The following is a 27096-nucleotide window of genomic DNA, read 5'->3' as shown; positions in this document are numbered from 1 at the left end:
GGGGTGCCTAGTCTTTCAGAGGCCCACCCGGGCAGTGCCAGGTCCAAGTCGCCCCGCCTCTCCTGGGACTGTGCTGGGGGCGGGGCTGGCGGGGCGGAACCCGCAGAGGGTGCTGGCCTTGGCGCCCCTGGTCCCTGCGCTTGGCGGTCTGGCCTCCTTTCCTCCTGGGAGCGTTGGGACTTGAAGTCGCGAACGGCCTTCGGCCATGGCGGCGCACGGGAAGTTGCGGCGGGAGCGGGGGCTACAACCCGAGTATGACGCACAGGTCAAAGGTGAGAGGGTGCTTTAGTTCTGGTTTACAGCAGAGACCCCAAGTGTCCGCTGCTGATCTCAGATACCCCTGGAGGATGGTGGAGAAGGGAGCCCAAGCCCTGCTTCTTGAAGCCTGTTTGGCCTCAACTGCCTGCCCATGCCCTCCCTCTCTCGCCTCCTTAGCCAACTTGGGTCGCCTGTTGCTCACTCAGGCAGCAATGACTGTGGTAGCCTGAGGGAAGGACAGACTGAGAGGGTGGCTTTCTAGCTGGAGTATAATGGGCCACCATGACTTTGTTGGTAGCCTGACACCTCACTCTTTTTTTTTTCTTGATACCATGCAAACAATTTTATTTACTAGAATTTAAGAAGGATTCTGTACATAACTAATTAACTCTTATAAATTTGTACATTTTAGAAACCTAAACTATTATATTTACAGACACATAATTAAAAATTTTCTCTCTAAGTCACAACCTACTTAACACCACTAGAATCTATGAATTTTTAGCACCTTCACTTTCCTTTGGCACTGTGTTAGCTTGAAGGTTTAGGGTGGTTGGTCTTGGGTCAGCCTAGGAGACTGAATATAGGTTAGAGAAATTCAACTGGGATGACTTAACAGCCTTAGGCTATTAGACCTCTGGTTTTGGGCAAACACTTCTATGCAAATCACATGCAAATGAACTTTGTGAGTTCTTTGCTGACAGCTTCATTTCTTCAGGGTGTGGTAGGTAACTCTTGCACAGGAAAGGAGGCAGTGTCTAACCTCCCTCACCCCCACCCCCACTTTCTTGTTGCCTCCAGATATCTTGACTCTCTTCCTATTTCCAAAGACTCTGGATACAAACACAGTGACTTATCTATCACAGAACACAATGACTCATAAGACAAGAAATGATATGATCCTTGGAGTTTTCCAACCTGTAGATGAAATTCCAATGTACTTATTTGGTGCAAGCAATTTATAACAAAGTGTATCTTCATGATGTGTTGCTGTTATAGTGGAAAGCATACCTGCCTTTTGAAAGTCTGACCTAGTCCTCCTCATCTTGGTGTCCAGAGGCAGCTTGAGGCGATTGCAGAGGATGAGCCAGCAGATGGAGACAATGATTCCATCCTACTTCCTCAAAATGTCCTGAAGCCTAAGGACCTTGAAATGTCTTCAGTCAACAAACACAGGCCAGTTAGTTCCCATCAAGAGAAACTGGAGTTTGGCCCTAGAATATCTTTTAAATGGCCCTTGCTCACTCAGGGTGTTTAGCCTTTGTGGCTATTATTTCTCACCAATCTCCCTCAAAAGAAAGTCTTCCAATTATGCTGGAACAGGGGCACTGTTTTGGCACTCTAATTTCTAAAAGCTCAGCATAGTCGTGGTTTGGAGGACATGTATTCTGCTCTGCTGGTCAGCAGAAGTGAGAGTGAATGCCTGGCTCACAGGAAGTACTAGAGGGGCCTGGGTCCCAGCTTTGCAATGCAAATATGCAGGATTTCTCACTCTTTTTTGTCAACTGTTAATTTGTTTGGGTGAGTAGGATTGGAGCTTGGTATGTACAGCAGGACAGTATTGAATTCATTATTTTATTCAGGCTGGCCTGGAACTCTACCTCAAACTTCCAGGGCTAGGATGACAAGTATATGCCATCACACCCAGATTTTTTTTTTTACTACATCTATTTTGCTGTAGACTCTGGGAATACCTTATTGTATAGGAGAGAAGCAGTCCTTGCCCTTCTGAGGTTCACAGGTCTGAGGAGAGAAAAATAGTAAACAACCTAGTGCACAGCTGATTTCATGTATGATAATAGCCACTACAAAGGACAACCAAGGTTCCAAGAGCACACTGAGGCTAGGCAAGGGCCAGAGCTTGGTTGGAGATCAGGGTTTTTTGAGCTGAGATCTGAAAGCTCTGCTACAACCTGGAGTCTTGGAACAGCAGTTTCCTGCCTTCTGTGGACCTCAGATGCAATTGGCTTGTAATCTATAGCTCTTTGACACCAGCTGGTGTGCATGTTCAGAACCAGAAGTGCTATTGCTGTTACTGGAAAATCTACCCAATAGTGTGATCTGCTGGTGCACTTAGCATTGTACAGCTGTAATAGTTCACTCCCTGAGTAGCAAGCACATCCCTTCTGGAACACAGGACAGGAACTGTGAGGAAGGGTCTGTTGGGTCCTCTTGGGACTCTACTTGAACTTAAATTGCCATTCTTTAAACCCTGTTATTCTCATTTAATGGAGATTCCCCTGATAGAAATCAGCACCCTTAGCACTCATACTAGTAAGTGGCTGGCACAGCCCACTTCGGAGACAGGAGACTGGTGGCAGTAACACTTGGTATTGTGGGCTCTGTTTTGCATTAGCTTCGGTGTTAGGAGTTTACATACATACACACCAGTTCCCATCTCCCTAACTTGTCCCCCTTAGTGGAAATTTAGCAATTTCAATGACCTGGTTAAAGGTGATTCCCAAAATCCACCCCCAAGGGAGTCCAGTGGGTGGTATAAAAGGCTGATGAGTAGGCCATGCATGCAGCTGGATCTGGAGCATTTGAACTCAAGAAAAGAAGTCATTATCACCATAGAGTAGAGTCTGAGAATAGGCAGAGGACATATTGAGAAAGGAAATCAGATAGGGAGATGGGAGGTCTGGATAGGAAATACCTAACAAGGCTTTTCATCTCATAACTCCAGGAAAGTCACTGTCAGGATAGAAGTCCACCCATTCTGATCTCTTTACAGTGGGTTTCTTTGAATAGATACTCCTGGGTCTTGCCTTTCAGACTGGCTCTCTAGTCCCAATGCCCACCATCTTTTCCTTAGACAAGTGAAATGTAGCAGCTGCTCCTTGGGCTCTATACAGTAGCTAGAGGGACCCTGGAAATGAAATGAGACCACTGTTTGGCTTATTTCTCCTTGGGCATCCAGATGAGAATTCTAGACCACAAGCTTTAGGTCATATGCTCCCCTCCCAGATTCTTCCCCCTTGCTTTGTGTATAATTTTTAAAAAATTATTTTTTCTTCTTTCTCTCTCTCTCTCTCTCTCTCTCTCTCTCTCTCTCGCATTGTTTTTCGAGACAGGGTTTCTCTGTGCAGTTCTGTTATTTATTTCATGGATGAGTGTTCTATCTGCATGTACACCTGCATGCCAGAAGAGGGCATCAGAACTTATAGATGGTTGTGAGCCACCATATGGTTGCTGGGAATTGAACTCAGGACCGCTGGAAGAGGTGCTCTTAACTGCTGAGCCATCTTTCCAGCCCCTTGTATACTTTTTTAAAAGGCAGTGTCTTGTGTAGCCTAGAATAACCTCAAACTCACATTGTAGCCAAAGATGATCTTGAATTTTGATATTCTTTTTTTTTTTTTTTTGATATTCTTGCTTCTACTTCTTGAGTATTGGGATTATAGTGCACTACTACACTTGGCCCATGTGTCCATCTTAGAAGTACCCATTGCTCCTGGTCATTCTACCATGGCTCTTTTCCCATGCTATCTGTCTCCCACTATGGTCCCTGCTCCAGAGGAACAGGGACTGTGTCTAGAATATGCCTGGAATGAAATAGATACAAAATCACATTCCACTAAATGAAGAAATCAAGTAATGTTCTGTTCTGAGGATATAGTTGAAGACCTGTCTGTTTATATCCTGTTTACCAGAAGCCAAGACAGTGTGCCTTATGTATTCTATGTAATGGGGTGAGGGCTGTGGTGCTCATCTGGGCCCTTGGTCTGGGAGATGGGGACACAGTAGTGCTAGAGCTTGCAGGTTAGGCAGCTTTTGCTTTAGATATGGGTGAGGTAAGAAGTATTGCCAAATCAGGCCAGAGATATGATGTCAAAAGCCCTGTGGTAGTGTGGGGCCACCAGCTATGACTCCCCTGTAAGATAGAGGGAAAAGTCTTGGGGTGGGTAACTGTCAGTGGAAACAACAGGCAGAAACTTAGTCCAGACCCTTCTGTCCCTTCACTTATCAACACTTGGCACTACTCTTAATATGGAACAGGTTTGACCTGGTCTGAAGTCTCTCCAGGCTTGGTGGAGTACCACAGCAGTCCTGCCCCTGAGCAGCTTCTTGTGTCTGTACAGAAACCACAGCACAGAGTTTTCTGCCTTAGGGCCCTTCCCAAGTGCACACTTCTGTTCTTTGCTCTAGTTTTTAGCTCAGTCAGGTGCCAGGGAACCTTTGGTTTAGACAGGTTGTCTGTCTCTGGATCTCCTACCTCTTTCTGGTCTGATTGGTTCACGGCTCACATGTCTGCCCGCCCTGAACCGAGGTCCCCTTGCAGATATGCGCTGGCAGTTGAGTGAGCAGCTTCATTGCCTGGAGCTTCAGGGAGAGCTTCGGCGGGATTTGCTGCAGGAGCTAGCTGAGTTCATGCGGCGCCGGGCAGAGGTAGAACTGGAGTATTCTCGGGGCCTGGACAAGTTGGCTGAACGCTTTACTAGCCGCAGTGGTCGCCTTGGGGGCAGCAGCCGGGAGCAGCAAAGCTTCCGGTAGGTACCACACTAGCAGTAGTGCCTTGCAGGTCCTGAGACCTAGGCTCCTTGGTCTGAGTTCTCCTCTGCTACAGGAAGGAGCCAACTCTCCTGTCACCCTTGCACTGCTGGGCTGTGCTGCTGGAACACACTAGGCAGCAGAGTCGGGAAAGTGCTGCCCTCAGTGAGGTGCTGGCTGGGCCCCTGGCACAGCGCCTAAGTCACATCAGCGAGGATGTGGGACGTATTGTCAAAAAGGTAGGGTCTGTGGAAGGCCTCAGAATCTAACCAGGGATGGTGTGTGTGGGGGGGAACACATGGGGATCTATGTGTGGTTGAGCAGCATGGGAGGCCAGGTGGAGATTGTAGTCCAAGGTCGTCTCATACCAATCTGGGGTGGGATGAGTTGTCACAGGATGGTGGGAGGCATTAAGTAGAGGAATGCTATGGTCACACATTGCCCTTCATCTCTAGAGCAAGGACCTGGTGCAGCAGTTGCAGGATGAACTCCTGGAAATGGTCTCAGAACTCCAGACAGTAAGCAGGACCTACTGTCTACTGACAACAGGAAGCAGGAACAGCTCCAAGCCATTGCATCTCCCAATCAGGCTCAAAAAAAATGGATGCTCATGGGAGACCTGAGTCTTGAGTCTGGGGGGCAACAGGCATGGGCCCCTCTATGCTCTGAGAACAGAGTAGTTAAATAACAACATACTTAGGTGAAATGGCCCAAGTCTCAGATCTGAATCTTGGGGGTGCTAAGTGGGACTGAGGGACTCTTCTTAGTTATGACCTTCAGCAGGGCTACTTTGCCTGGGCTTCCCCGCAGACCAAGAAGATGTACCACCTGTACCACTTGGAGAGCATGAATGCTGAGACTAAACTTCGGGAAGCGGAGCGGCAAGAGGAAAAGCGGTCAGGCAGGAGTGCCTTATCCACTACCACTACTACCTCTGCCACCACCACCACTACTACCACCACCATTGAGACAGGGCCCCACCGAAAGAGCTCTCTCAAGAAAGGAGGGCGGCTAGTGGAGAAGGTGGGCCTAGAAGGCCATGGGCCTCCTGTCTCTGTCCATCTCTGATAGCTCTGGCCCCTGGCCTTTGTCCTTACAAAGGACAGCTTGGTTTCCCAGCTTGGCTGTCCCTGGAGCAAAAAAGAGTAGGGGAAGAGTCATAGGCCTCCAGCAAGGTTCTTCTTCCTTCCCTTTCCTGGTCAGACCTGAAGGCTCTGAGATATAGAAAGACAATGGCAGCATTAGGTTACAGATGTTTCAACAGACCTAAAAGATGGGGAAAGACAACCACAGGGTCATGACAGATGATTCTATCACATCATGCTCCAAGCTTGTCCCACAGTCTTGCAGAAGCAGAGAGCTATAGTACTCTAAGCCCAGAGAACTTTTTCCTGCTAGCTTCTAAGGTTTTAGGGACACAAGAACTCAGGATGAGCCGGGCGGTGGTGGTGCATGCCTTTAATCCCAGCACTTGGTAGGCAGAGGCTGGTGGATTTCTGAGTTTGAGGCCAGCCTGGTGTACAGAGTGAGTTCCAGGACAGCCAGGACCATACAGAGAAACCCTGTCTCGAAAAACAAAAACAACAACAACAACAAAAAAAAGAACTCAGCATGAGTGACTGGGTGCCATTCCTCAAGAAGAAGCATTCAAGCGGACCCCTTGGGAAAGAGTGGGGAGGCTCCAGCTAAGTGGGGTTGAGGACAATGACTTTTGTTCTGTGTCATCCCTATGTAGAGCCCAAGTGGCTTTGTCATACATCCTCCTAGCTCTTATCTTCATCATGGGGTCTGCATATGAATGCCTTTTACTTAATCATCTGTTTCCATGTGACCTGATTCCACTTTGGAGAATGACAGTGAGGCATGTTGGGGACTCAAACAGAGGCAAGGGCAGTGGGTGGCAGGGAGGGGGGATCAGCCCTTGCCTAGAGATCAAAAGTAGCCTGTGAAAAGCTAAGGAGTCAAGATAGGTTATAGGGATTGAGTGGGAGACTGCACAGTAAGGCAGAACACTGAATGCACCAAGGGTTGGTGTATGGCAGAGTAAAGAAGTTCGTATATTAAGCATGAACTTAATCCCTGCGGCACATTGGGCATGCTTGTCTGTGGAGGGAATGAGAAAATATGGAGATAAGAGTGGTCTCTAAGTGAGTAACCCTGGTGTGCCTTGGTGTCTTGAGCAGCGTCAGGCCAAGTACTTGGAGCATAAACTTAAGTGCACCAAGGCCCGAAATGAGTACCTGCTCAGCCTGGCCAGTGTCAATGCCGCCATCAGCAACTACTACTTACACGATATCTTGGACCTCATGGATGTGAGTTTTGTGTGGGCAAGCAGGTGGGGCTATAGTAACTGAAGCTTAAAAGCTTGGAGTCCTTGACTCTGGTTCCAGGGCCACAACAGTGTCTGCTTGCTTCTTCCCAGTGCTGTGACACAGGTTTCCACTTGGCCCTGGAGCAGGCCCTCCGGAGCTACACAGCTGCTGAGAGCCGCACCCAAACCTCCCAGATGCAGGGCTTAGGCAGCCTGGAAGAGGCTCTGGAGGCCTTGGATCCTCCAGGGGACAAGGCCAAGGTGCTTGAGGTTCATGCCATGGCCTTCTGTCCCCCTCTACGTTTTGACTACCAGCCCCATGAAGATGATGAGGTGAGGGTTAGTTTATTACACCCACAACTGCTACCCTTCAGGACCAAGCATTTCAAAGGGTTTCATGGTCTCTGGACTTCATGCTACTGTGAGTCAGTCACATAATTTACATTTCCCTAAACGAAACAAATTCCAGGATGCTGAAAATTCTTTTTTCTCAGTCCTTCATTCCATAGAGTCTGGTCCATTAGAACAGTTTTCTGTGGCAGCTCACTCACAGGGCTGCCCTCAAACACAGTGCAACCACAACAGTCCAAATGTTCACTATGACTGTCCATATACTGTACATTGAAAACTGTTCTTAACCATGTATGACAATCCATGCCTGTTATCCTAGTACTGAGAAAACTAAGACTGGAGAATTATCCTAAGTTTAAGGATAGCCTGGGCTACATAGTGAAATCACCAGCTTAGACTTCTGAGTAAAAACCTGTCTAAAAACAGACAAACTGACAACAGCAAAAAATTTCATAACAAACACTTGGGAAGAAATTCAGCATGTAGCATAATTTCTAATTAGATGTCTGTACTCATCCCAGGAGCTTTTAGGATAGTCTTTCTCCTGTGATGTAAAATTCCGTGATGCTTTGCCTTGGGGATCCATTTTCCCTCGTGGTGCTAAGCAATGAGTGTACTTGTCTGCTTTTGAGGCTCTTGGGTTCCTTTGATATCCTCTTCCTTCTACTCTCCACAACCTACCTTGTACTTAGATTTCACAGGTTGACTGACTAATTTTTTTCTGTTTCCCAACTCTATTAAAGATTTCTTTTTGAAATCTCTTCCAACTCTTTGCTGAATTAAAAATAAATTCACGGGGCTGGTGAGATGGCTCAGCAGTTAAGAGCGCTGACTGCTCTTCCAAAGGACCTGAGTTCAAATCCCAGCAACCACATGGTGGCTCACAACCATCCGTAATGAGATCTGACGCCCTTTTCTGGAGTGTCTGAGACAGCTACAGTGTGCTCAAATATAATAAATAAATAAATATTAAAAAATTAAATTCGCTAATGGGCAGTGATGGTGCACACCTTTAGTCCCAGCACTGGGAGTTAGAGGCAGACAGAAATAAGTCTGTGTGTGTGTGTGTGTGTGTGTGTGTCTGTGTGTGTCTGTGTGTGTCTGTGTATGCATATGTATACAAGTGCCTACAGAAGTCAGAAGAGGGCATTGGATATCTTGGAGCTGGATTACAAGTGGTTATACGCTGCCTGTTTGCTGGGAACCAAACTTTTCTGTGTTCTTCTGCAAAAGGAGTAATCACTTTTAAACACTGGGCTATCTCTTCAGCCTCCACTATGTCTGCTTTTAAATAGATCATTATTTTTAAAAATTTAAATTATGTATGTGTAAATATATATAATGTCACATGTGTGTGGGTACCTGTGAAGATCAGAGGGTAGTAGATCACCTGGAACTAGAGTTACAGGTGGTTGTGAGCCGCCTAACATGGGTGCTGGAAACTGAACTCAGGTCCTTTGGGTGAACAGCAACTGCTCTTAACTGCTAAACCAGCTTTCTAGCCCAATATATCACTTTTTTTTAATTGATAAAAAAATTTATAAAGAGAAAAATAAATAATAAAATAAAATAAAATTTATGCTGGGCAGTGGTGGCACACACCTTTAATCCCAGCACTTGGGAGGCAGAGGCAGGCGAATTTCTGAGTTCGAGGCCAGCCTGGTCTACAGAGTGAGTTCCAGGACAGCCAGGTCTACACAGAGAAACCCTGTCTCAAAAAACCAAAAATAAAATAAAATTTATTATTTCTGATATTTTCAAGTGCAAAGTTCAGTGCTGTTAAAGTACATTTACATTTCTATGGGGCTGTCACTCTGTCTATTTTCTTTTTCTTTTTAAATTTTATTTTATTTTTTTACACTCCATATTCTTTCACCCGCCCCACCATCCACCCTCTGTCTGCACCACATCCCACACCTCCTCCCCACCCTACCCTGTCTCCACGTGGATTCTCCCAGCCCCCACCCCACCTGACCTCTAAACTCCCTGAGGCCTCCAGTCTCTTGAGGGTTAGGTGTTTCATCTCTGATTGAACACAGACCTGAGAGTCCTCTACTGTATATGTGTTGGGGGCCTCATATCAGCTGGTATATGCTGCCTGTTTGGTGGTCCAGTATTAGAGAGATCTTGAGGGTCTAGATTAATTAGACTGCTGGTCCTGCTACAGGATTGCCCTTCTCCTTAGCTTCTTTCACCCTTCCCTAATTCAACAACAAGGGTCAGCTGCTTCTGTCCATTGGTTGGGTGCAAATGTCTGCTTCTGATTCTTTCAGTTGCTTGTTGGGTCTTTCAGAGGGCAGTCATGATAGGTCCCTTTTTGTGAGCTCCCCATAGCCTCAGTGATAGTGTCAGGCCTTGGGGCCTCCCCTTGAGCTGGATCCCACTTTGGGCCTGTTGCTGGATCTTCTTTTCCTCGGGTTCCTCTCCATTTCCATCCCTGTAATTCTTTCAGACAGAAACAATTATGGGTCAGAGGTGTGACTGTGGGATAACAACCCTATCCCTCACTTGATGCCCTGTCTTCCTGCTGGAGGTGGGCTCTGTAAGTTCCCTCTCCCTACTGTCAGGCATTTCATCTAAGGTTCCTACCATTGTGTCTTGGGAGTCTCTCACCTCCCAGGTCTCTGGTGCATTCTGGAGGGACCCCCAACCTCCTGTTTCCCGAAGTTGCCTGGTTACATTGTTTCTGTTGGCCCTCAAGGCTTCAGTCCTTTTCCCTAACCCAATACCAGATCAGGTTCCCCTCTTCCCACCCTCCCCATCCACTTTCCCTCCCATTTGTCCCAAATAACTACTTAGGATTGCATTCCCGTCCTTTCAGCTTTTGGAACCCACCACTCTGCTATCTCTGTGAACTTGGCACTGACACATAAAGGACTTTCCCAGTAGTGGCCTTATACAGCATTTGTCTTGTAGGGACTAGCTCATATTTTTCCTTCCTTACTCGTGTGTGGGGGGGCATGGAGGGCAACAGGGCTTCTCTGTGTAGATTTGGCTGTCCTAGGAACTAGCTCTGTAGAGGAGGATGGCTTCACACTTAGAAATCCTCCTGCCTCTGCCTCTGCCTCCAGAGCACTGGGATTAAAGGCATATGCCCGACACCACTGACTGGTTTCTTTTTTCACATGACGCATATTTTATGTGTTCCTTTGAATTGGTATTTGAGGCTTACTGATGATACAAATTATATTCTTAGCTGAAACTGTAATTCAGTTGGTAGGGTGCATGCTCTAATCCTTTAATTCTATCCTAGCAGTCCATAAACCTGGCATGGTGGTGAATGCCTGTCATCCTAGCACTCAGGAGTTAGAGGCAAGCAACAGAAATGTGTCCTGAGTTCTGTGCTCTGACCTAGTCCTCAGTCCCTGGTACTATCTGCTACAGGTGGCTGAGATCCAGATTGAGATGGAACTTCGGGATGAGATTTTGCCCAGAGCTCAAAACATCCAGAGTCGCCTGGACCAAAAGACCATTGAGACAGAAGAGGCATGATGGCTCAGCCTGGGATGGGGACAGGCCCTAGAGTTTTCTCTCAGCTTCAGCTGCCCTGACAGTTCCTTTCTAGCTGGCAATAGCTTTCGTCTTTCTGAAGATTTAGACTTTGTTCCTCCCATACTGTCCCGACTTACTGCCCTGGCACTGTCCCCTCAGGTGAATAAGACACTGAAGGCAACACTTCAGGCTCTGCTAGAGGTGGTGGCATCAGAGGATGGGGATATACTGGACTGTTTGCAGGCCAGCCCCTCCACTGAGTCCCTCAAGTCTACAAGCTCGGACCCAGGCACCCGACAGACAGGCCGTAGACGGAACCAGCACCAGGAGACAGAAACCTTCTATATTACGGTGGGGCTGGACAGGTGGGACAGGGCCACAAAGGGCAGCATAGAGAAAGGGGGCTGAGATGAGGTTGAAATTAGGGGCTCTTTGGGTTTCCCAGAAGCTGCAGGAGTATCTGAGTGGCCGGAGCATCCTTGCCAAGCTGCAGGCCAAGCATGAAAAGCTCCAGGAGGCCATACAACAAGGTGGGTCCTATTCCAGGCATACCCTCTCTGGGGCCCAAAGCTTCCCTTTCCTCATCCCCCTGATCTAGCCCATGCTCCTCTCTGACCAGAGAGGTTGTTTGGCATGCAGGAACTAACCCTGTGTAGGTCATTGGATTATCCTGAGCTTCCAGTCTAAGCCTCTTCTCTCTGGGGTTTATTGAAGCTTTCCAGCCTGAGAGACAAGCCAATATTTTCTCCTCTCCAGGTAACAAGGAAAAACAAGAGACGTCTTGGTGAGTCCTTCATGGGGTGCTGGCCTATTCACAGGTCCCCAACTCCCCTGTTCTTGCTGCACAACTCTGGTTCCCATTCTTCTCAGGTCCCAGTGCATAGAGGGAAAATTCCACAAGAGTCACCCCCCCCATCCTAGATCCCAGTATAACCAGAGACTTTTTGGAGGTGATCTGGAGAAGTTTATCCAGGTACTTGTTTTGTTCTACACTCCAGCTCATTAGAGACCATTCCTGTCCCTTCTTGTCTTTCTCCAGCTTGGGTGGCCTAAGCAACTGCCTAATCTCAGTGTTTTCTAGTCCTAATCTCCCTGGGTGGAGCTCAGGTGTTCCTTCCTGTGCAAGCTATCACCAGCCTTGCTGAGGTCTCTCTGTGCTTCCTAGTGGCCTCTACCAATGAAAGGAAACTCTGTTTTTTTGTTTGTTTCCTATTGTTGTTTGCCTTTGCTTCTTGTTTTTTGAAACAGAGTCTCACTCTGTAGACCAGTCTGCCCTCAAACTCGCAGAGATCAGCCTGCCTCTGCCTCCCAAGTGTTGGGATTAAAGGGTATGTCACCATATCCAGTTTTAAAGGAAACACTTAAGGAACTCAGAAAACCTGGGGCTCTAACACTTTTAGAGATGAGATGTTGAGAGTTCTCCTCTATGATTAGGATCAGCACAAGATGCTTATAGGCCATACTTCTGGCCCAAATTTTGGCAATTCTAAACAGAAAATAAAAAAGGAATGCAGCTGAGATCTGAAAGAACTAGGTTATGGTGGTGCAGCCTGTAATCCTAGCACTTTGGGAGTGGATAATCAGAAGATCAAGGCTAGCCTCAGTTACATAGCAAGTTTTAGGCCAACCTGGGATTAATGAGGGGCTATCTCAAAGGGGAGGAAGGGAAAAAAAAACGCAGCATCATTTGCAAATGTGTCATGTACTTAGAGCATTCATAAGAATCAGACATTTATTGGGAGGCAGAGGCAGGCGGATTTCTGAGTTCGAGGCCAGCCTGGTCTACAGAGTGAGTTCCAGGACAGACAGGGCTACACAGAGAAACACTGTCTCAAAAATTTTAGTTTTGCAGTGCTCTTTGAAGGTCAACATCTGGATTTTGATTACCTTATTACACTTGTAACAATTTGCAAAAAAAAAAAAAAAGGTAAAATGCCATGTTAATGGCACCAGCAAATCAGTTTCTTCACAGAAATTCCAATAAACTCCACTGTAACACTATTAGGAGAAAAGTGATAGAATAATAAGGGGTCTTGCTATATCCTAGTGAAATAAATGTGTTCTCTGTCCCCAGAGCTCAGGCCGACCTGTGCCCCTTGTGGTGGAGAGCTGTATTCGCTTCATTAACCTCAATGGTAAGTGTAGCTTATCTTCTGCCATGCTGGCACTGGGTATTTGTGGAGAAAGGGATTCTGCCTGTCAGCTCCTTGTCCTCCACAGGCCTGCAACATGAAGGCATTTTCCGGGTATCGGGTGCCCAGGCCAGGATCTCGGAGATCCGAGATGCCTTTGAAAGAGGTGAGGACTGATGGACAAATGTGGCAGTGGCTTCAGTAGGCACAAGTAGCCTCCTCATTTTAGCATGTTACTCTCCACAGGGGAGGACCCTCTGGTGAAAGGCTGTACTGCCCATGACCTAGACTCAGTGGCTGGGGTACTAAAGCTGTACTTTCGGAGCCTGGAGCCCCCACTCTTCCCCTTGGACATGTTTAATGAGCTGCTGGCTTCAGCAGGTGAGCTCCGAGGCCAGCTAGGTAGGAGAGCCACCCCTTAGTGCTATTGGATACAGCTTTACTCAGTCTGCTCTCTTGGGCTGCCTTGGCCATAGAACTAGAAGTTGTGGGTGAGCGGGTGGAGCCTGTGAGCCATCTGCTATTCAGACTACCCAGACCTGTGCTAGTGGTCCTACGATATCTCTTCACCTTCCTCAACCAGTGAGTATTTCTGGGGATCCAGTTGACTGTTGGGATTGGAGGGGTCACTAGTGCTGGAGTTCCCTGCCTGTGATTTGTGTGTTTCCCCAGCCTGACCCAGTACAGTGATGAGAACATGATGGACTCCTACAACCTGGCTGTATGTTTTGGGCCCACACTGTTGCCTGTGCCTGCTGGGCAAGACCCTGTAGCCTTGCAAGGCCGAGTGAACCAGCTGGTCCAGACCCTTATCCTGCAACCAGCACGGGTTTTCCCACCCCCAGCCATGCTGCCAGGCCCCATCTATGAGAAATGCATGGCATCACCTTCTGCCAGCTGCCTGGGGTATGCTTGGGGGCTTCTTGGGAGAGAGGGAGTCTAGTGGAGGCAAGTTTGCCTTACTTTGCTTGAAACATCAGGGATAGCCAGTTGGAGACCCTCGTTGGGGAGCCAGAGCTGGAGTTGAAAACTGGGACCACAGCTCAGGAGGATGGTGAGAAAGGAACAGGGAGACTGTACCCCATCTTTTTCCTGTGTAACCACTCTACTCTCATCCAGACCCTCTCTTTCCCATAGACCAGGAGGGAGTTGTGGAGGCTGTGGCCTGCTTTGCCTACACTGGCCGCACGGCCCAGGAGCTGACATTCCAGCGAGGGGATGTACTGCGATTGTATGCTCGGGCATCAAGTGACTGGTGGCGAGGGGAGCATGCTGGTGTGCAGGGGCTCATTCCCCATAAGTACATCACACTTTCTGAGGGGTGAGTGAGCTATAGCCCTAGGAAGGGTCCCATTGTATCTGCCTTGGATCTCCTGAGCTGTGGTATTCATGGTTGCTTTTTAGCTCCTACTGAGTATAGATCTTCAGGCTTTCTTCCTTCTGGAAGTAGCTGCTGTCATTAAGACATCTCAAACAAGACTTGTTATAACCCAGGTTGCTGCCCTCCCCAATCCCAAGCCAGAGATTTTGGGTCTAAGTTGGGCTCAAGAACAATCATTCTCAACTCCTTTGATTGAGGCAGGGGCCATTGGCCTCCAAGCTCCAGCCAGGAAAGAGTCCAAAGTAAGCCAGTCTTTTCCTTGCTCAGGGATAAGAAGCAGATGGCTGGTTCAGGACTACAGGCCATGGGAGAATCTGTGAGCCATCCAGAGAGCTTCCTGACCTTGGAGTTTACCAACCGGTAAGCCAGGTGAAGACAGGCCTTTGGGAAAACTCCTCAGAGGGTTCTACTTGCCTCGTGTGCTGTTAGAAGCAGCAGGCATGGTGGGCCAGAGGCTAACTACACTGTTAAGCTTGAGGGTGTGGGCTCAGGCTTTAGTCACATGGGATTGGAGGAGTTGTCGCATAAAAGTCACTTAGTGTAGATAGAACAGAGTCAGCCTTTTTGTGACTTGGAGAGGTTCTAGAAAAGTTTGAGGACTATGGAGGCTCATCTTTTTCCTTGACTATATCTAAGATGGGCACTGCCAGCTTGGGTCAAGGATTTCCTAGGGCCATTGCCAATCTTTTTATCTCTGCCTTGTAGGCCGGAACTAGGCACCCCATCTGAGGCTTTGGGCCCCTCTGGGCACAGACGACCCTGTTTAGTCCCTACCTCCCCTGAGCGACATGTGGAAATGGATAAGGTAAAAGCCAGGACTGGCTATGGGGCCAGCAGGGGGCGCCTTTTCTACATGTTCTTTGCTCTCCCCAAGGTGAGGCTCATTGCTCCTACTCTCCTTGGTCCCATTTACCACCTGTTACCAGACATGCAAGTCAAGTCACAATTTAGGAAGGAACATGGGGACAAGGGGAAAGAGACAGGGTGGCAGGGACAGGGGTAGGAGCACAGAGGCAGAGATGAGAGGGCAGATCATGAGCCCAGCTGTGGTATGGGACTCACAACATTCTTGAGCTAGAGAGAAGCCAGACTGTTTAGGCTGATATGGGCAAGGAGCTCCAGGACAAACTTAAAGGCTGGCACCTAGAGCTAGGCTAGGTGCTTAGCAAAATAGGTAGAGTAAGGTGAGAGGACAAATGGTGGGGAAGGAGGAGGGGCATCTGGCTGAGGAAACAAAGTAATCTCAAAACAAGGCTCTGATGAGTGGTACAACTTAAGGAGTCCCCTTTATACAGTGGGTTCTTTAAGCCCCTATGGACTGAGCAGTAAAACCCTGAAGACTGTTACTAAGTCTTAGGAAGAATGGTCCCAATCCTAGGCCTAAGGATCCTAGAGCAGGTTGGTAAACACACAGCAGCTGGGAGACCCAAGGGAAAACACTGACCCAGGAGTCCCTTGTATGTTTACAGCATCAGAAGCCATGGATAGAAGCTGTGATGTCAGCCAGAGAAAAAGTAGGGGTGGAAAGAGGGGGAACCCAGGGATCAGAGCCGCCCCCACCCTCCAGAACAAGACCAAGAAGTTACTATCCCACAAGTAACACTGAAAGTGACTAGAGGAAGGAAGGTGTAATGGAGTGGGGAAGGTGTAATGGAGTGGGGAAGGTGTAATGGAGTGGGGAAGGTGGTCTGTAGGCTCAACTGGTCCCTCCCATGACCCCTGGAAAGGGGGGTTAGCCTGGCCTAGTTATGGTATTGTAGCCAAGGCCTTATTTTGGAGATTGGCAGAAACTCACAGGGCACTCTGTTTTTCCTTTCTGCTAGGCTGTGGCACAGAACATGGATTCTGTATTTAAGGAGCTCTTGGGAAAGACTGCTGTCCGCCAGGGCCATGGGTTAGCATCTACAGCCTCCCCCAGTCTAGGAACTCAAAATCTGACGCCCCTGGCCTGCAGCAGCTTCAGCAAAAACAAAGTCTTCTCCCAGGGACCTGGGGCTCCAATTTCATCCTCAACCTCCCATCCCCAGGGTCCAGATTCAACTCGCAAGTCAGTCTGAGGCAGCTTACCTCCATCAACCACCACCAAGCCCACCATTCCACCTAAGCCTATTGCTTCACCTCAGCCCTGTTCTAGGACTCTTGGGAGGTAGCAAAGGCTGGAAACGCTCTCCTCTTGTGCCTTTGCTCTGAAGCCTTGGGTTGTGGCTGTGAAATATGGAAGTGGCAATAATTCATAAAGACCCATGTGCTGGTTGCTGTTGTTGTTGTGTTGTTGTGCTGTTTTGTTGCTGTGCTGTTTTGGGGGCACTGAACAGGTAGGGTGCGGCGCAACTCCCAGAGCCTGCACTGCTAGAGGCCAGATGCCAAGACAGAAGGTTGACATGGACCTATTTATTTTCACCTGGGGACCTGCTCTCAAAAATGCAGTCTTGGTTGCTTATATCACAGGTTCCTGAACATAGGTATATCTATGGGTGTGGGAATCTTTGTATTTCAGCTTCTGTGCCCACTATATACCTGGTCCAAGGAAATTTTTTCCATGTGGAAAATGAACTGCAACTTTTATTAGGGAGACACACATAGGGAGGAATGACAGGAAGGTCTATTAGTCCTATCCTGGGAGTCTTCCTCACCTGCAGAGTACTCGCCAGTATAGGAAGCACAAGCACCTCTGTTGCCTATTCTCCTCCTATACCTTGAGCCATCTGTGTCAGTTGCTTCCCATGTCTGGCAACAAAGGAGCCAATGTTAAGGTTTCTTTACACCCTTCCTTCTTGTATACCTGGGGACAATGTCACCTAGGGAGGATCAAGGATAACCAAGGTACCCTTTTTTGGTACTCCCAGGGCCAACCCTAGATAGTCAGCTAAGCTACAATGGGTTTTTGAATAGAAAGAGCCCAGTAACTACTCAGGAGGGTGTATCCTTCATCAGAGAGGAGCTGGCTGTGGCACAGGACTCATCTTGAGGACCCAGGCTGTGTGTGGTGTGCCTCTGAGCACAGCAAAGCAGGCTACGCAACTCCGAGGAGACACTGCTACTGAAGGAAGCATAGATCCAGGGGTTGGTACAGCTGTTAAGGCTAGCCAGCAGCATGAGCAACACAAAGGGCGGTCCTATGAAGAAGAGAGACCAGGCTGGAACCAGGGTGTCCCTTGCTCACATTAGCAAGCCACAGGGACACCACATGCATAAAGGTAGCAAGTAGAGTATCTCAATGTGTTGGGGAAGCCCCTTACCTCCCCCACACCCAGCCTTAGTCACACCCACACCCACTTTCCAGAGGAGCTTCTGGATCCCACGCTGCCCACAGCTGCACAAGGAAGAAGGGTGCCCAGCACAGCACGTAGACAATCACAATCACCAGTGTCATCCTCACGGTCTTGGCCATGGCTGCTGACACATGGGCTCCCTCGCTGGGACTTCCTGTCCGGTGTCCTCTGCGGCGCCTCCCTGCCCTCTCAGGTGGCCCTGGCACCAGACTGGCATGTATCTCCCGGAAGATAAGAACCTGGCAGGCAGCAATGCCTAGGGCAGGTGCCACAAACACCATCAAGGCGATCCAGGTGACATAGGCACGAAGGCCCCATGGCTCTGCAAATCGGGCCCAGCAATCAAACACCCCACTGCCATTTCCCACATCACGTTGAGCAAAGATGAAGAGCTGAGGCAGACTGAGAAGGAGTGAGAAGGCCCAGGCCACCAGCACTGGCCTGTTCCAGCGAGCCCCACCTCCATGGCGGTATGCCAGCATAGGGCGGCAGATGGCGCGGTGGCGGTCTAGTGTCATGGCCAGGATCATGTAGGAAGAGGCATACATGCCCACCATCTGCAGGTACTTGACGGCCCGACACAGGGCATCAGGACCATGGAAGCGGTCAGTGGCATCCCAAGCCAGCTGGGGCAGCACTTGAAACAGAGCCACAGCCAGGTCAGCTAGGCACAAATGACTGATGAAGACATGCATGGGTGCCCAGCGTCCACGCCGACCCCGTCGTATTAGGGCCCCAAGCACTAGGCCATTGCTCAAGGCCACAGCCACAAAAATTGTAGATAGCAGGGCCAGTTCAGCCCGGACTAACAGTGGGTCTCGGTCATCCAGTAGCTCCTCCTGGCTGCTGTTGCTGGGAGAGCTAGGGGACAAAAGGGCCCCAGGCACTGCTGGGCAAGGGTGAGGGACAAAGGACAAGTTAGTAGGGTGCTGTTTAGGCTCCCCAGAATGAGGATGTTCCAATACCAGGGATGGTGTAGCTTGTGCAGCTGGCACCTTAAACCCTTGTCAGTCTTACTGCCTATTTCTTGGTTCCCAACAGAGGGGTCTCCTAAGGAAGTGTTTGGTTTGGAAGGCAGATAGTACCTGCCCTTTAACCAACCCCTCCTGACAGCCCACCAGTTAACAAGAAAGGGAAATAGGTCTTTAGAAAAAGGGCCTTCTGCCAGGCACGGTGGCGCACACCTTTAATCCCAGCACTCGGGAGGCAGAGGTAGACGGATTTCTGAGTTCGGGGCCAGCCTGGTCTACAAAGTGAGTTCCAGGACAGCCAGGGCTATACAGAGAAATCCTGTCTCGAAAAGCCAAAAAAAGAAAAAAAAAAGGGCCTTCTTAGCTTCATCAAATCCACCTAGCCCACCTAGCTCATCCATGTCAGGGGTGTTAAGAGCTGAATGGCTGGAACCTTACTTACCAGACATGGTAGACACCAGGATCATGGTGGGGTAGCTGATGATGACTGGCACACCTGTCACAGGAGGCCAACTTAGTCTCCACTCAAGGGGCCAGCCCCACTGCCCAGGGTCTCTGCACCAGACAGAGATGCCAGGAGGCAGGTGCCTTTCCGTAGGTGTGCTCACAGGATGGAGGTCCAGCCTGCATTTAGGCCTGGGCAGGGAATATAAAGAACAGTCAGAACAAACACACAAAGCCCAGTTCCATCCAGGCAGCTCACAATAACCAGACTGGTGATTAGGGATCAGAGCTAAACAATAAGGTCCTCCTGTCCAGACAGCATCTTGGATAGACCACCATTGCAGGGATAAAGACAGGACAAGACAGACCAAGTGTGTGTCTCAGAGCTCTTTTGTAGCCCCTTACCTGCTTCGGCTCTTGGGCTTCTGGGCACCTGGGCAGCAGCGTGAAGGTGGCCCAGTGCTCAGATCTGTTCTCCATTGTTGGCCCCGCCCCAACCAGCCTCAGGGAATGACCTGCACAGGAGACTTCCCCCCTCCTTTCCCTCACGCACCACCCCTAGCCTTACACCTCCCCTGGCCTCCTTCCTCTGTCTACCAGGAAGTAAGTTCCTAGCCTCCAAATTCCTTTCCTGCCTCAAGCTTCCTTGGTTATTTCACAGGACCATCCCCCTCAAGTCCAATCCCAAGCTTAACTCACCAGCAACTTCCATCCTGCCTCCTCCTATTCCACAGGTTCACCTTTCTAGAACATATGGTATAGCAGTGCTGTGGGAAACTAGTGCAGCACCTCATCTCCTGAGGGGGAAACTGAGGCTGGAAATAGCTTAACAACCCAGATGTTTAGGTCCCTCTTTCCCACACACTCCCGACCCCTGTCACCTGTAACTCACAAGCTCCTTTTCCTTTTATGGCTCCCTGTCTGTTTAAGTTAGCTTGGTCCAGTCTCAGGCTGACCCAGAATCCCTACTTTTTTCATGGCAAATCTTTACCTCCCTTATCCAAGCTATACTTCTTTTGTCTTTGTCCCCTGGCAATGGAGAGCTAACAAACAGCCTGGAGATGATAGAACCCCTCAGGTTCATTTCAAGCCCCTTCTCAAATAAGATTGGCTATCTGGAGATGAGGGACAGGAAGGGAAGGGGTGGGGTGGAGTGGGGGTTAGGCCAGGGCTAAACAAGTTCCTTTGTGATCCAACTTTCTCCCCCAGGGACCTGTAGGAGACTGAAGCATCCCCACCCTCTTCCTTATGCCCCACCTACAATCACTTGCCTCAGGAGGAAAGCTTTCAGATTTATCTCTAGTATGCTTACCTGCCTTACCTGCTTCATACAAACATACATGTTCACACAACATGAAGATTCATACATTTGTACACTAACAGCAAGCTTAGGGGTCCAAGTTTCCATGTGAAAGAATGTGAGAGTAGAGAGCTTAAGGACCCAGATGTTTAGGTCCCGCTCTCCCGCACACTCCCGACTCCTGTCACCTGTTACTCACCAGCTCCTTTTCCTTTTATGGCTCCATATCTGTTCAAGTTAACTTGGTCTAGTCCCAGGCTGTACCCTGCTCATCCATCCAAGGCCAAGCTCCTTTTCTCCTTGTCTGTTTTCTCCTCTTGACCTGCAAGGCTAGCAACTAAAACAACACTTCGATGGACCAGGAATTTTGTGGGTTTTCGAGGTAGGGTTTCTATGTAGCTCTGGCTGTCCTGGAACTCACTCTGTACACCAGGCTGGCCTCAAACTAAGAAATCCGCCTGCCTCTGCCTCCCAAGTGCTGGGATTAAAGGCCTGCACCACCACCGCCCGGCCAGGACCAGGAATCTTGCCAACAGTCAAGGTGTCTTTCTGCCCAGAGAGTCTGGTAGGCTCCAGCCCCTCCTAGCCCCTTGGGGTAGAATAGACACGGGGTGCACACACACTATGTAGCTCAGACCTCCACATCCCACATATGCTACACAGAGGTACACATCACCCAATATATACTGCACATATATACACCATCACACACATATATACTGCTTGGGAGGGGGGGGCGTCCTTTGGGTTTTTCTTTTTTTTTTTTTTTCTTTTTTTTTTCTTTTGGGTTTTTCTGTTTTTAAGATAAGGTCTCCTGGTAAGCCTGGAACTCCCTAAGTAAATTAAGCTGGCCTCAAATTTGCACACCCTCTATTTCCCAAGTGCTAGGATTATATGTAGCAGCATGCTTTACTTTGTTGTTTTGTTTTGTATGTTTTTGAGATGGGTTCTCTTTACATAACCCTGGTTGTCCCAAAACTCACTATGTAGACCAGGCTGGTCTTGACCTCACAGAGATCCATCTGCTTCTACCTCCCAAGTGTTATAGACACTACTCGTATCCATCTGTTTATACCTCCCAGGCATTACAGGGATACATCACCATGCCTTGTTGTTTGTTTGTTTGTTGAGACAGAGAGACTCAAATCCTGAAACCACAGAGATCCATCTGCTTCTGCCTTCTGCTGGGATTAAAAACATGCACCAACGCCAGGCGTGGTGGCACATGCTTTTAATCCCAGCACTTGGGAGGCAGAGGTAGGCGGATTTATGAGTTCAAGGCCAGCCTGGTCTACAGAGTGAGTTCCAGGGCAGCCAGGGCTATACAGAGGAACCCTGCCTCAAGAACCAACCAAACAAACAAAAAAACAAAAAACAAAAGTTCAAGGCCAGCTTGACAACTTAGTAAGAGAGCCCATCTCAAATAAAAAACAGTAAGAAGATGCTGGGTATAGTGGCACATGCCTTTAATCCCAGCATTTAGGAAGCAGGTGAATGAATCTCTGTTAATTTGAAACCAGCTTGGTCTACAGAGTGAGTTCACATGTTCCTGTCCTGGGGTATTACACAGGTAAACCCTGTTTTGAAAAAGCAAAACCAAAGAATGAAGTATAGAAACTATGGATGTACCAAGTTGTGGTGATGCTCAATTTTAATCCCAACACTGGGGAGGCAGAGGCAGGCAGATGTCTGTGAGTTCAACTAGTCTGGTCTACAATGTGAGTACCAGGACAGCCAGGGCTGCTACATAGAGAAACCCTGTCTTCAAACACCAAGACAGTCTAGCAACGCAGGATAGTTGTAGTACAAAACTACTGACCTTACATTTGGTTGTAAAATAAAGGAAGGGTCCGGGACTTTTTCTCTGTAGAATTTCAAACTCAGAGATCCAACTGCTTATATGCCTTTCTTTTTTTTTTAATATTTATTTATTTATTATATGTAAGTACACTGTAGCTGTCTTCAGACACTCAAGAAGAGGGTGTCAGATCTTGTTATGGATGGTTATGAGCCACCATGTGGTTGCTGGGATTTGAATTCCAGACCTTCGGAAGAGCAGTCGGGTGCTCTTACCCACTGAGCCATCTCACCAGCCCTGCTTATGCCTTTCAAGTGCTGGGATTAAGGGTGTGTGCAACCATGCTGGACCCTAAAATGTTTTTTTGTTGTTTTTTTTTTTTTTTTTTTTGAGACAGGATTTTTCTGTGCAGTCCTGGCTGTCCTGGAACTCACTCTGTAGACCAGGCTGGCCTCGAACTCAGAAATCCACTTGCCTCTGCCTCCCGAGTGCTGAGATTAAAGGCGTGCGCCACCACCCTTGGCTCAAATGTTTTTTTCTTTTGAAAGAGAGAGAGAGAGAGAGAGAGAGAGAGAGAGAGAGAGAGAGAGAGAGAGAGAGAGAGAGAATAGTGTTGGAAGAACAAAAATGCTGAAGAAACCAAAAGGTTGGGATGTTGTTTGGGACATGAATCACTGACACAGGGCTGATGGTATGTGGCAATGAAAGCCAAACTGAGAAAGATGAAGAAGGTACTAATTTTCCGTCCCTCCTGATCAAGAATAGAACATCCCAGGACCTGGAGAAGTGTTCAGGATAGTGGTTTCAGGCTTCTTTTGACATTCCAAGGAGAGGCTGAATTTGTCTAGTGTGAGCCAGAGGCTAGAGAATAGCTTTATGCAGAATTTTGCAATGAACACAGAGTAGTAGTTGTGTGAAGACAAGACAGAGGCTATGTGGAATGTAATGAGCAGGGAAAGCTCTGAGGAGAAGGAAGTATGAGCCTTTCACCTCTGAGATGCAAAGGGAGATTCCAGGATAGGAGAGGGGTTGACCAACACTTCAGAATCTTCCTTGCTTTCTGACTGTGTAACAAATTAGAAACCTAGAAACCCTTCCTCACATAACTATAGAAAACAAGTCTCTAAAGATATATACTATACACATACAGGGGCACAAACTTCCCTTTCTTTTCTTGGTTTGTCTTTTGAAACAGGGTCTCCTATATCCAATAGTTGACCTTGAACTTAATATGTAGCCAAGGATGGCCTAGAACTTTTTTCCTATTGCCTTCATAGCCTGAGTGCTAGGATTATAGGCATGCCCTACAATATTAGGTTCAAAAAGTACTGGGGAGGGCTGGAGAGATGGCTCAATGGTTAAGAACACTGACTGTTCTTCCCTCGGTCCTGAGTTCAAATCCCAGCAACCACATGGTGGCTCACAGCCACCCATAATGAGATCTGACTCCCTCTTCTGGAGTGTCTGAAGACAGCTAAAGTGTACTTACAGATAATAAGTAAATAAATCTTAAAAAAAGAAAAAAGAAGATCCGGGTGTGGTGGTACACGCCTTAAATCCCAGTACTTGGGAGGCAGAGGCAGGTGGATTTCTGAGTTCGAGGCCAGCCTGGTCTACAGAGTGAGTTCCAGGACAGCCAGGGCTACAGAGAAATCCTGTCTCAAACAACAACAACAACAAAAAAAGTACTGGGGATTGAAACTTGTACCTTCTGCAAAATAGACAAGAACTCTAATAACTAAGCCACATCATCACTGAAGGGATACTAGTCCCCTCCAGCATGGTGATCATGGCTCTGGCAGGCCTTGCCCTTATCTTCCATTCCCTTTGCCTTGCTAAAAACCACTACGTTACATTCCTAAAGCTAGTAATCAATGTCTATTTCCTCCTTATTGGCCACTTCCTCTTCCTGAGGCTGACTACCAAGGTCCAGCCTTCAAAGTATTGAAGTCCAGTGATCAAAACCCCCATTGGCTCACCTAATTAACATGCCTAATTAAAATTAAACACCTCATCCTAACACAGGGTTTCCCATTTTACCTTTATGAACTTCTCTTTGCCTATGTGCCACGTGTGTCTCCTCTCTATCCAGGGCAGTCCTTGTCCACCCCTAATTCCAGGACATATACATCTTAACCCTCTCCCATGTTTCCTTCCCCTTCTACCTTCTCCTCTATCTCCTGTCTTGTCTTTCACTCCCTGTTCTCTGTCCCTCTGGGGAAAATAAAGATCCTTTGTGCTGAGAACTTGGTCTTGGGGTGTCTTGAGCTAACACCGAGTTTCGAGTTTCGCTACAACCACTTCTCTTTGTTTTTACAGACTAGGCTCCTTATGCAGCCTAGGTTGACTTCCGATGTTGTAATTTTCCTGTCCCAACCTCCAGATTGCTGGGATTACAGGCATATACTGACATACCTGGGTGCCACCTTTTGAGAGAGGAATATCAGGGAATTTGTAGACCTACATTATAACCACCATAGTTGAGATATTGATTAACTTCACACTTTGTTAAGAATGCATGTTATGAGCCGGGCGTGGTGGCGCAGGCCTTTAATCCCAGCACTCAGGAGGCAGAGGCAGGTGGACTTCTGAGTTCGAGGCCAGCCTGGTCTACAAAGTGAGTTCCAGGACAGCCAGGGCTATACAGAGAAACCCTGTCTCAAAAAAAAAAAACAAAAAACAAAAAAAACAAAAAAAACAAAAAAAAAAAGAAAGAAAGAAAGAAAGAAAGAAAGAAAGAAAGAAAGAAAGAAAGAAAGAAAGAAAGAAAGAAAGAAAATGCATGTCATGAGGCAGTGGTGGTGCATACCTTTAATCTCAGCACTCTGGAGGCAGAGACAGACAGATCTTTGTGAGTTCAAGGCCAGCCTAGTCTACAGAGTGAATTCCAGGACAACCAAGCTGTTACACAGAGAAACCCTGTCTCAAAAAAACCCCATTAATAAATAAGAATTTAGGGTAGTAAAATAGCTACAGTAACTTCTACAAAACAAGGAGAAACCATATTTAATCCAAGATGACCAAGAGAGTGTACTTGGGTTTGCTCTCAGCCTCTTTATTAATTTATTTAATGGAAGATTATTTACATTTTAGAGAGAGAGGGAGAGGGGGAGGGGAGGGGAGGGGAAGGAGGGGGGCAGGGTCAGTGCAGGTGTCTGCAAAGGCCAGAAGAAATCTGATCTCCTGGAGGAGAGTTGTGAACTCTGATGTGGTTATTAGAAACTGAATTTAAATCCTGTGGAAGAGCAGTAAGTGCTCTTAACTGCTGAGCCATCTCTCCAGCTTTGTTTTTAGACAGGATCTCATGTAGGACAGGCCGAGTTCAATTATTTTATATACCTGGGGCTGCCCTTGAATCAGGCAGATTCCTGAGTTCGAGGCCAGTATGGTCTACAGAGTGAGTTCCAGGACAGCCAGGGATACACAGAGAAATCCTGTCTCAAAAAAACAAAAAGACAAAACAACACAAAACAAAACTGTTAGTTAAATAACAATGGCTACAGCCAATTACTGGAGGGATTGAAGGTTTTTGATTACCTGGTTGGGGGTTACAGAGCCAGGTGAGAGAAGAAAGGACACAGAAAGAGGAGGAAGCTGCCATGAGAAGAGATGAACCATGAGCACATAGTCAGGAGAAATGGCAAGCATTTGGGATATATCAATGGGAAGTAGCCAGGCAAGCAGTTAGAAAAGGAAATTAGGGCTGGAGAGATGGCTCAGTGGTTAAGAGCACTGTCTGCTCTTCCAGATGGTCCGGAGTTCAATCCCTAGCAACCACATAGTGGATCACAACCATCTGTAATGGGATCTGATGCCCCATTCTGGTATGTCTGAAGTCAGCTACAGTGTACTCATGTACATAAAATAAATAAATTTTTTTAAAAAGAAAAAAGAAAAGTAAATTAGGGGTTACCCTCAATTAATTGTCAAAGCCAAATAAAACAACTATGGTCTGATTCTCATTCATTTGTAAGCTAGTCAGGGTTAAGTTTAAATTGGATCAACTACAATATAAATTTACTATCCAATCCAGCATCTCAATACTAGGTAGCCATCCTAGACAAATGAAAATTTATGACCTCACAAAATCCTATAAATAGTTATTTAAAGCATCTTCATTCATGATTGCCAAAAGCTGGAAGCAACTGAAATACTTCAATGAGTAAACAGCTAAATACATTATGACACATTCAAATATTGGACTATTATTCAGAGATATAAGGGAACTGAAAACACACACACATACATACACACACACACACACACACACACCCACACACACACACACACACACTGACACATGCACACACACACAGGGGAGGGTAGTAGGTGGCTGGGGTGGTTAATCTCAAAAGCTATGCTTTGTGAATTAAGCTACATAAAAGAACAAAAATACTGTATGATTCCATTTAAAAAGAATTCTAGAAAAGATAGCACACAGATCAGTGGAAGTCAGGGGCCAGAGCATGTAGGGAGTGGATATCTGTAAAAGAACTTGGGAGAATATGAGGAGGTAATGGAAATGTTCTGAAGCTTGATTTTGGTGGTGGCCACAATATTAAGTATCAAAAACTCATCAAACTAAAGTGGGCATGACAGCACATGTCTTTAATCCCAGTACTGGAAAAGGTGAGGCAGGATAGTAAATATAAAACCAAACAAAAACACAGAGGCTAGAGAGAGATGACTCAGAAGCTAAGAACATATGCAATTCTTCCAGCATCTTTATCAAGCAATTCATAACTGCTTATAATTCTAGATCCCAGGGGACACTTACCCCTTTAGGCACCAGCACCCATACACACCACATGATTAAAAATAAGTTTTTAAGTCTGGTGTGGTGGCGCATGCCTTTAATCTCAGCACTCGGGAGGCAGAGGCAGGCAGATTTCTGA

The 27096-nt window shown here is 47.5% G+C and overlaps 2 protein-coding genes across 8 annotated transcripts; one reads left to right on the top strand and one right to left on the bottom strand.

Moving 5' to 3' along the window:
- Positions 1 to 136: 136 nt before the first annotated feature.
- Positions 137 to 16863, top strand: Arhgap4 (Rho GTPase activating protein 4). Of its 3 annotated transcripts, none has more exons than XM_021187600.1 (22): positions 137 to 272; positions 4541 to 4748; positions 4826 to 4988; positions 5205 to 5267; positions 5560 to 5772; positions 6933 to 7061; positions 7172 to 7393; positions 10796 to 10897; positions 11063 to 11254; positions 11349 to 11433; positions 11660 to 11687; positions 11774 to 11876; positions 12978 to 13038; positions 13124 to 13201; positions 13282 to 13416; positions 13512 to 13617; positions 13708 to 13941; positions 14016 to 14089; positions 14173 to 14356; positions 14684 to 14776; positions 15122 to 15221; positions 16240 to 16863. In XM_021187600.1, exons 1-22 carry the CDS (start codon positions 206 to 208, stop codon positions 16471 to 16473), a joined length of 2874 nt encoding a protein of 957 aa, XP_021043259.1. In that variant the 5' UTR covers positions 137 to 205; the 3' UTR covers positions 16474 to 16863. The 3 variants fall into 3 exon arrangements, with proteins under 3 accessions (XP_021043259.1, XP_029390229.1, XP_029390228.1); XM_029534369.1 differs by having other exon boundaries at positions 191 to 272; positions 5530 to 5772; positions 16240 to 16669; XM_029534368.1 differs by lacking the exon at positions 15122 to 15221 and having other exon boundaries at positions 191 to 272; positions 16240 to 16412.
- Positions 16793 to 19575, bottom strand: Avpr2 (arginine vasopressin receptor 2). 5 transcript variants are annotated; one of them, XM_021187604.2, is made up of 4 exons: positions 19509 to 19575; positions 19102 to 19295; positions 17693 to 18577; positions 16793 to 17532 (listed from the first exon to the last, which is right to left on the bottom strand). In XM_021187604.2, exons 2-4 carry the CDS (start codon positions 19124 to 19126, stop codon positions 17327 to 17329), a joined length of 1116 nt encoding a protein of 371 aa, XP_021043263.1. In that variant the 5' UTR covers positions 19127 to 19295; positions 19509 to 19575; the 3' UTR covers positions 16793 to 17326. The 5 variants fall into 5 exon arrangements, with proteins under 5 accessions (XP_021043263.1, XP_029390230.1, XP_021043264.1 ...); XM_029534370.1 differs by having other exon boundaries at positions 17693 to 18574; XM_021187605.2 differs by having other exon boundaries at positions 17781 to 18574.
- Positions 19576 to 27096: the final 7521 nt, after the last annotated feature.

Source organism: Mus pahari, chromosome X (assembly GCF_900095145.1).
Source record: "Mus pahari chromosome X, PAHARI_EIJ_v1.1, whole genome shotgun sequence".
NCBI classification, from domain to species: Eukaryota; Metazoa; Chordata; class Mammalia; order Rodentia; family Muridae; genus Mus; species Mus pahari.
The sequence above is the reverse complement of the archived record's forward strand: the minus strand, read 5'-3'. Positions and strand labels throughout refer to the sequence as shown.

Bases quoted from the DNA above. Each gene is read 5' to 3' on its own strand.
- Arhgap4 (XM_029534369.1), top strand. From the start codon at position 206: ATGGCGGCGCACGGGAAGTTGCGGCGGGAGCGGGGGCTACAACCCGAG. The intron at 14,090-14,172 runs GTGAGAAAGGAA...TCTTTCCCATAG, and splicing joins GACCACAGCTCAGGAGGATG to ACCAGGAGGGAGTTGTGGAG. The intron at 14,777-15,121 runs GTAAGCCAGGTG...TCTGCCTTGTAG, and splicing joins ACCTTGGAGTTTACCAACCG to GCCGGAACTAGGCACCCCAT.
- Avpr2 (XM_021187604.2), bottom strand. From the start codon at position 19,126: ATGATCCTGGTGTCTACCATGTCTG. The intron at 18,578-19,101 runs GTAAGTAAGGTT...ACCCTTGCCCAG, and splicing joins CCTGGTGTCTACCATGTCTG to CAGTGCCTGGGGCCCTTTTG. The intron at 17,533-17,692 runs GTGGGTGTGGGT...TCTTCTTCATAG, and splicing joins TCCAGAAGCTCCTCTGGAAA to GACCGCCCTTTGTGTTGCTC.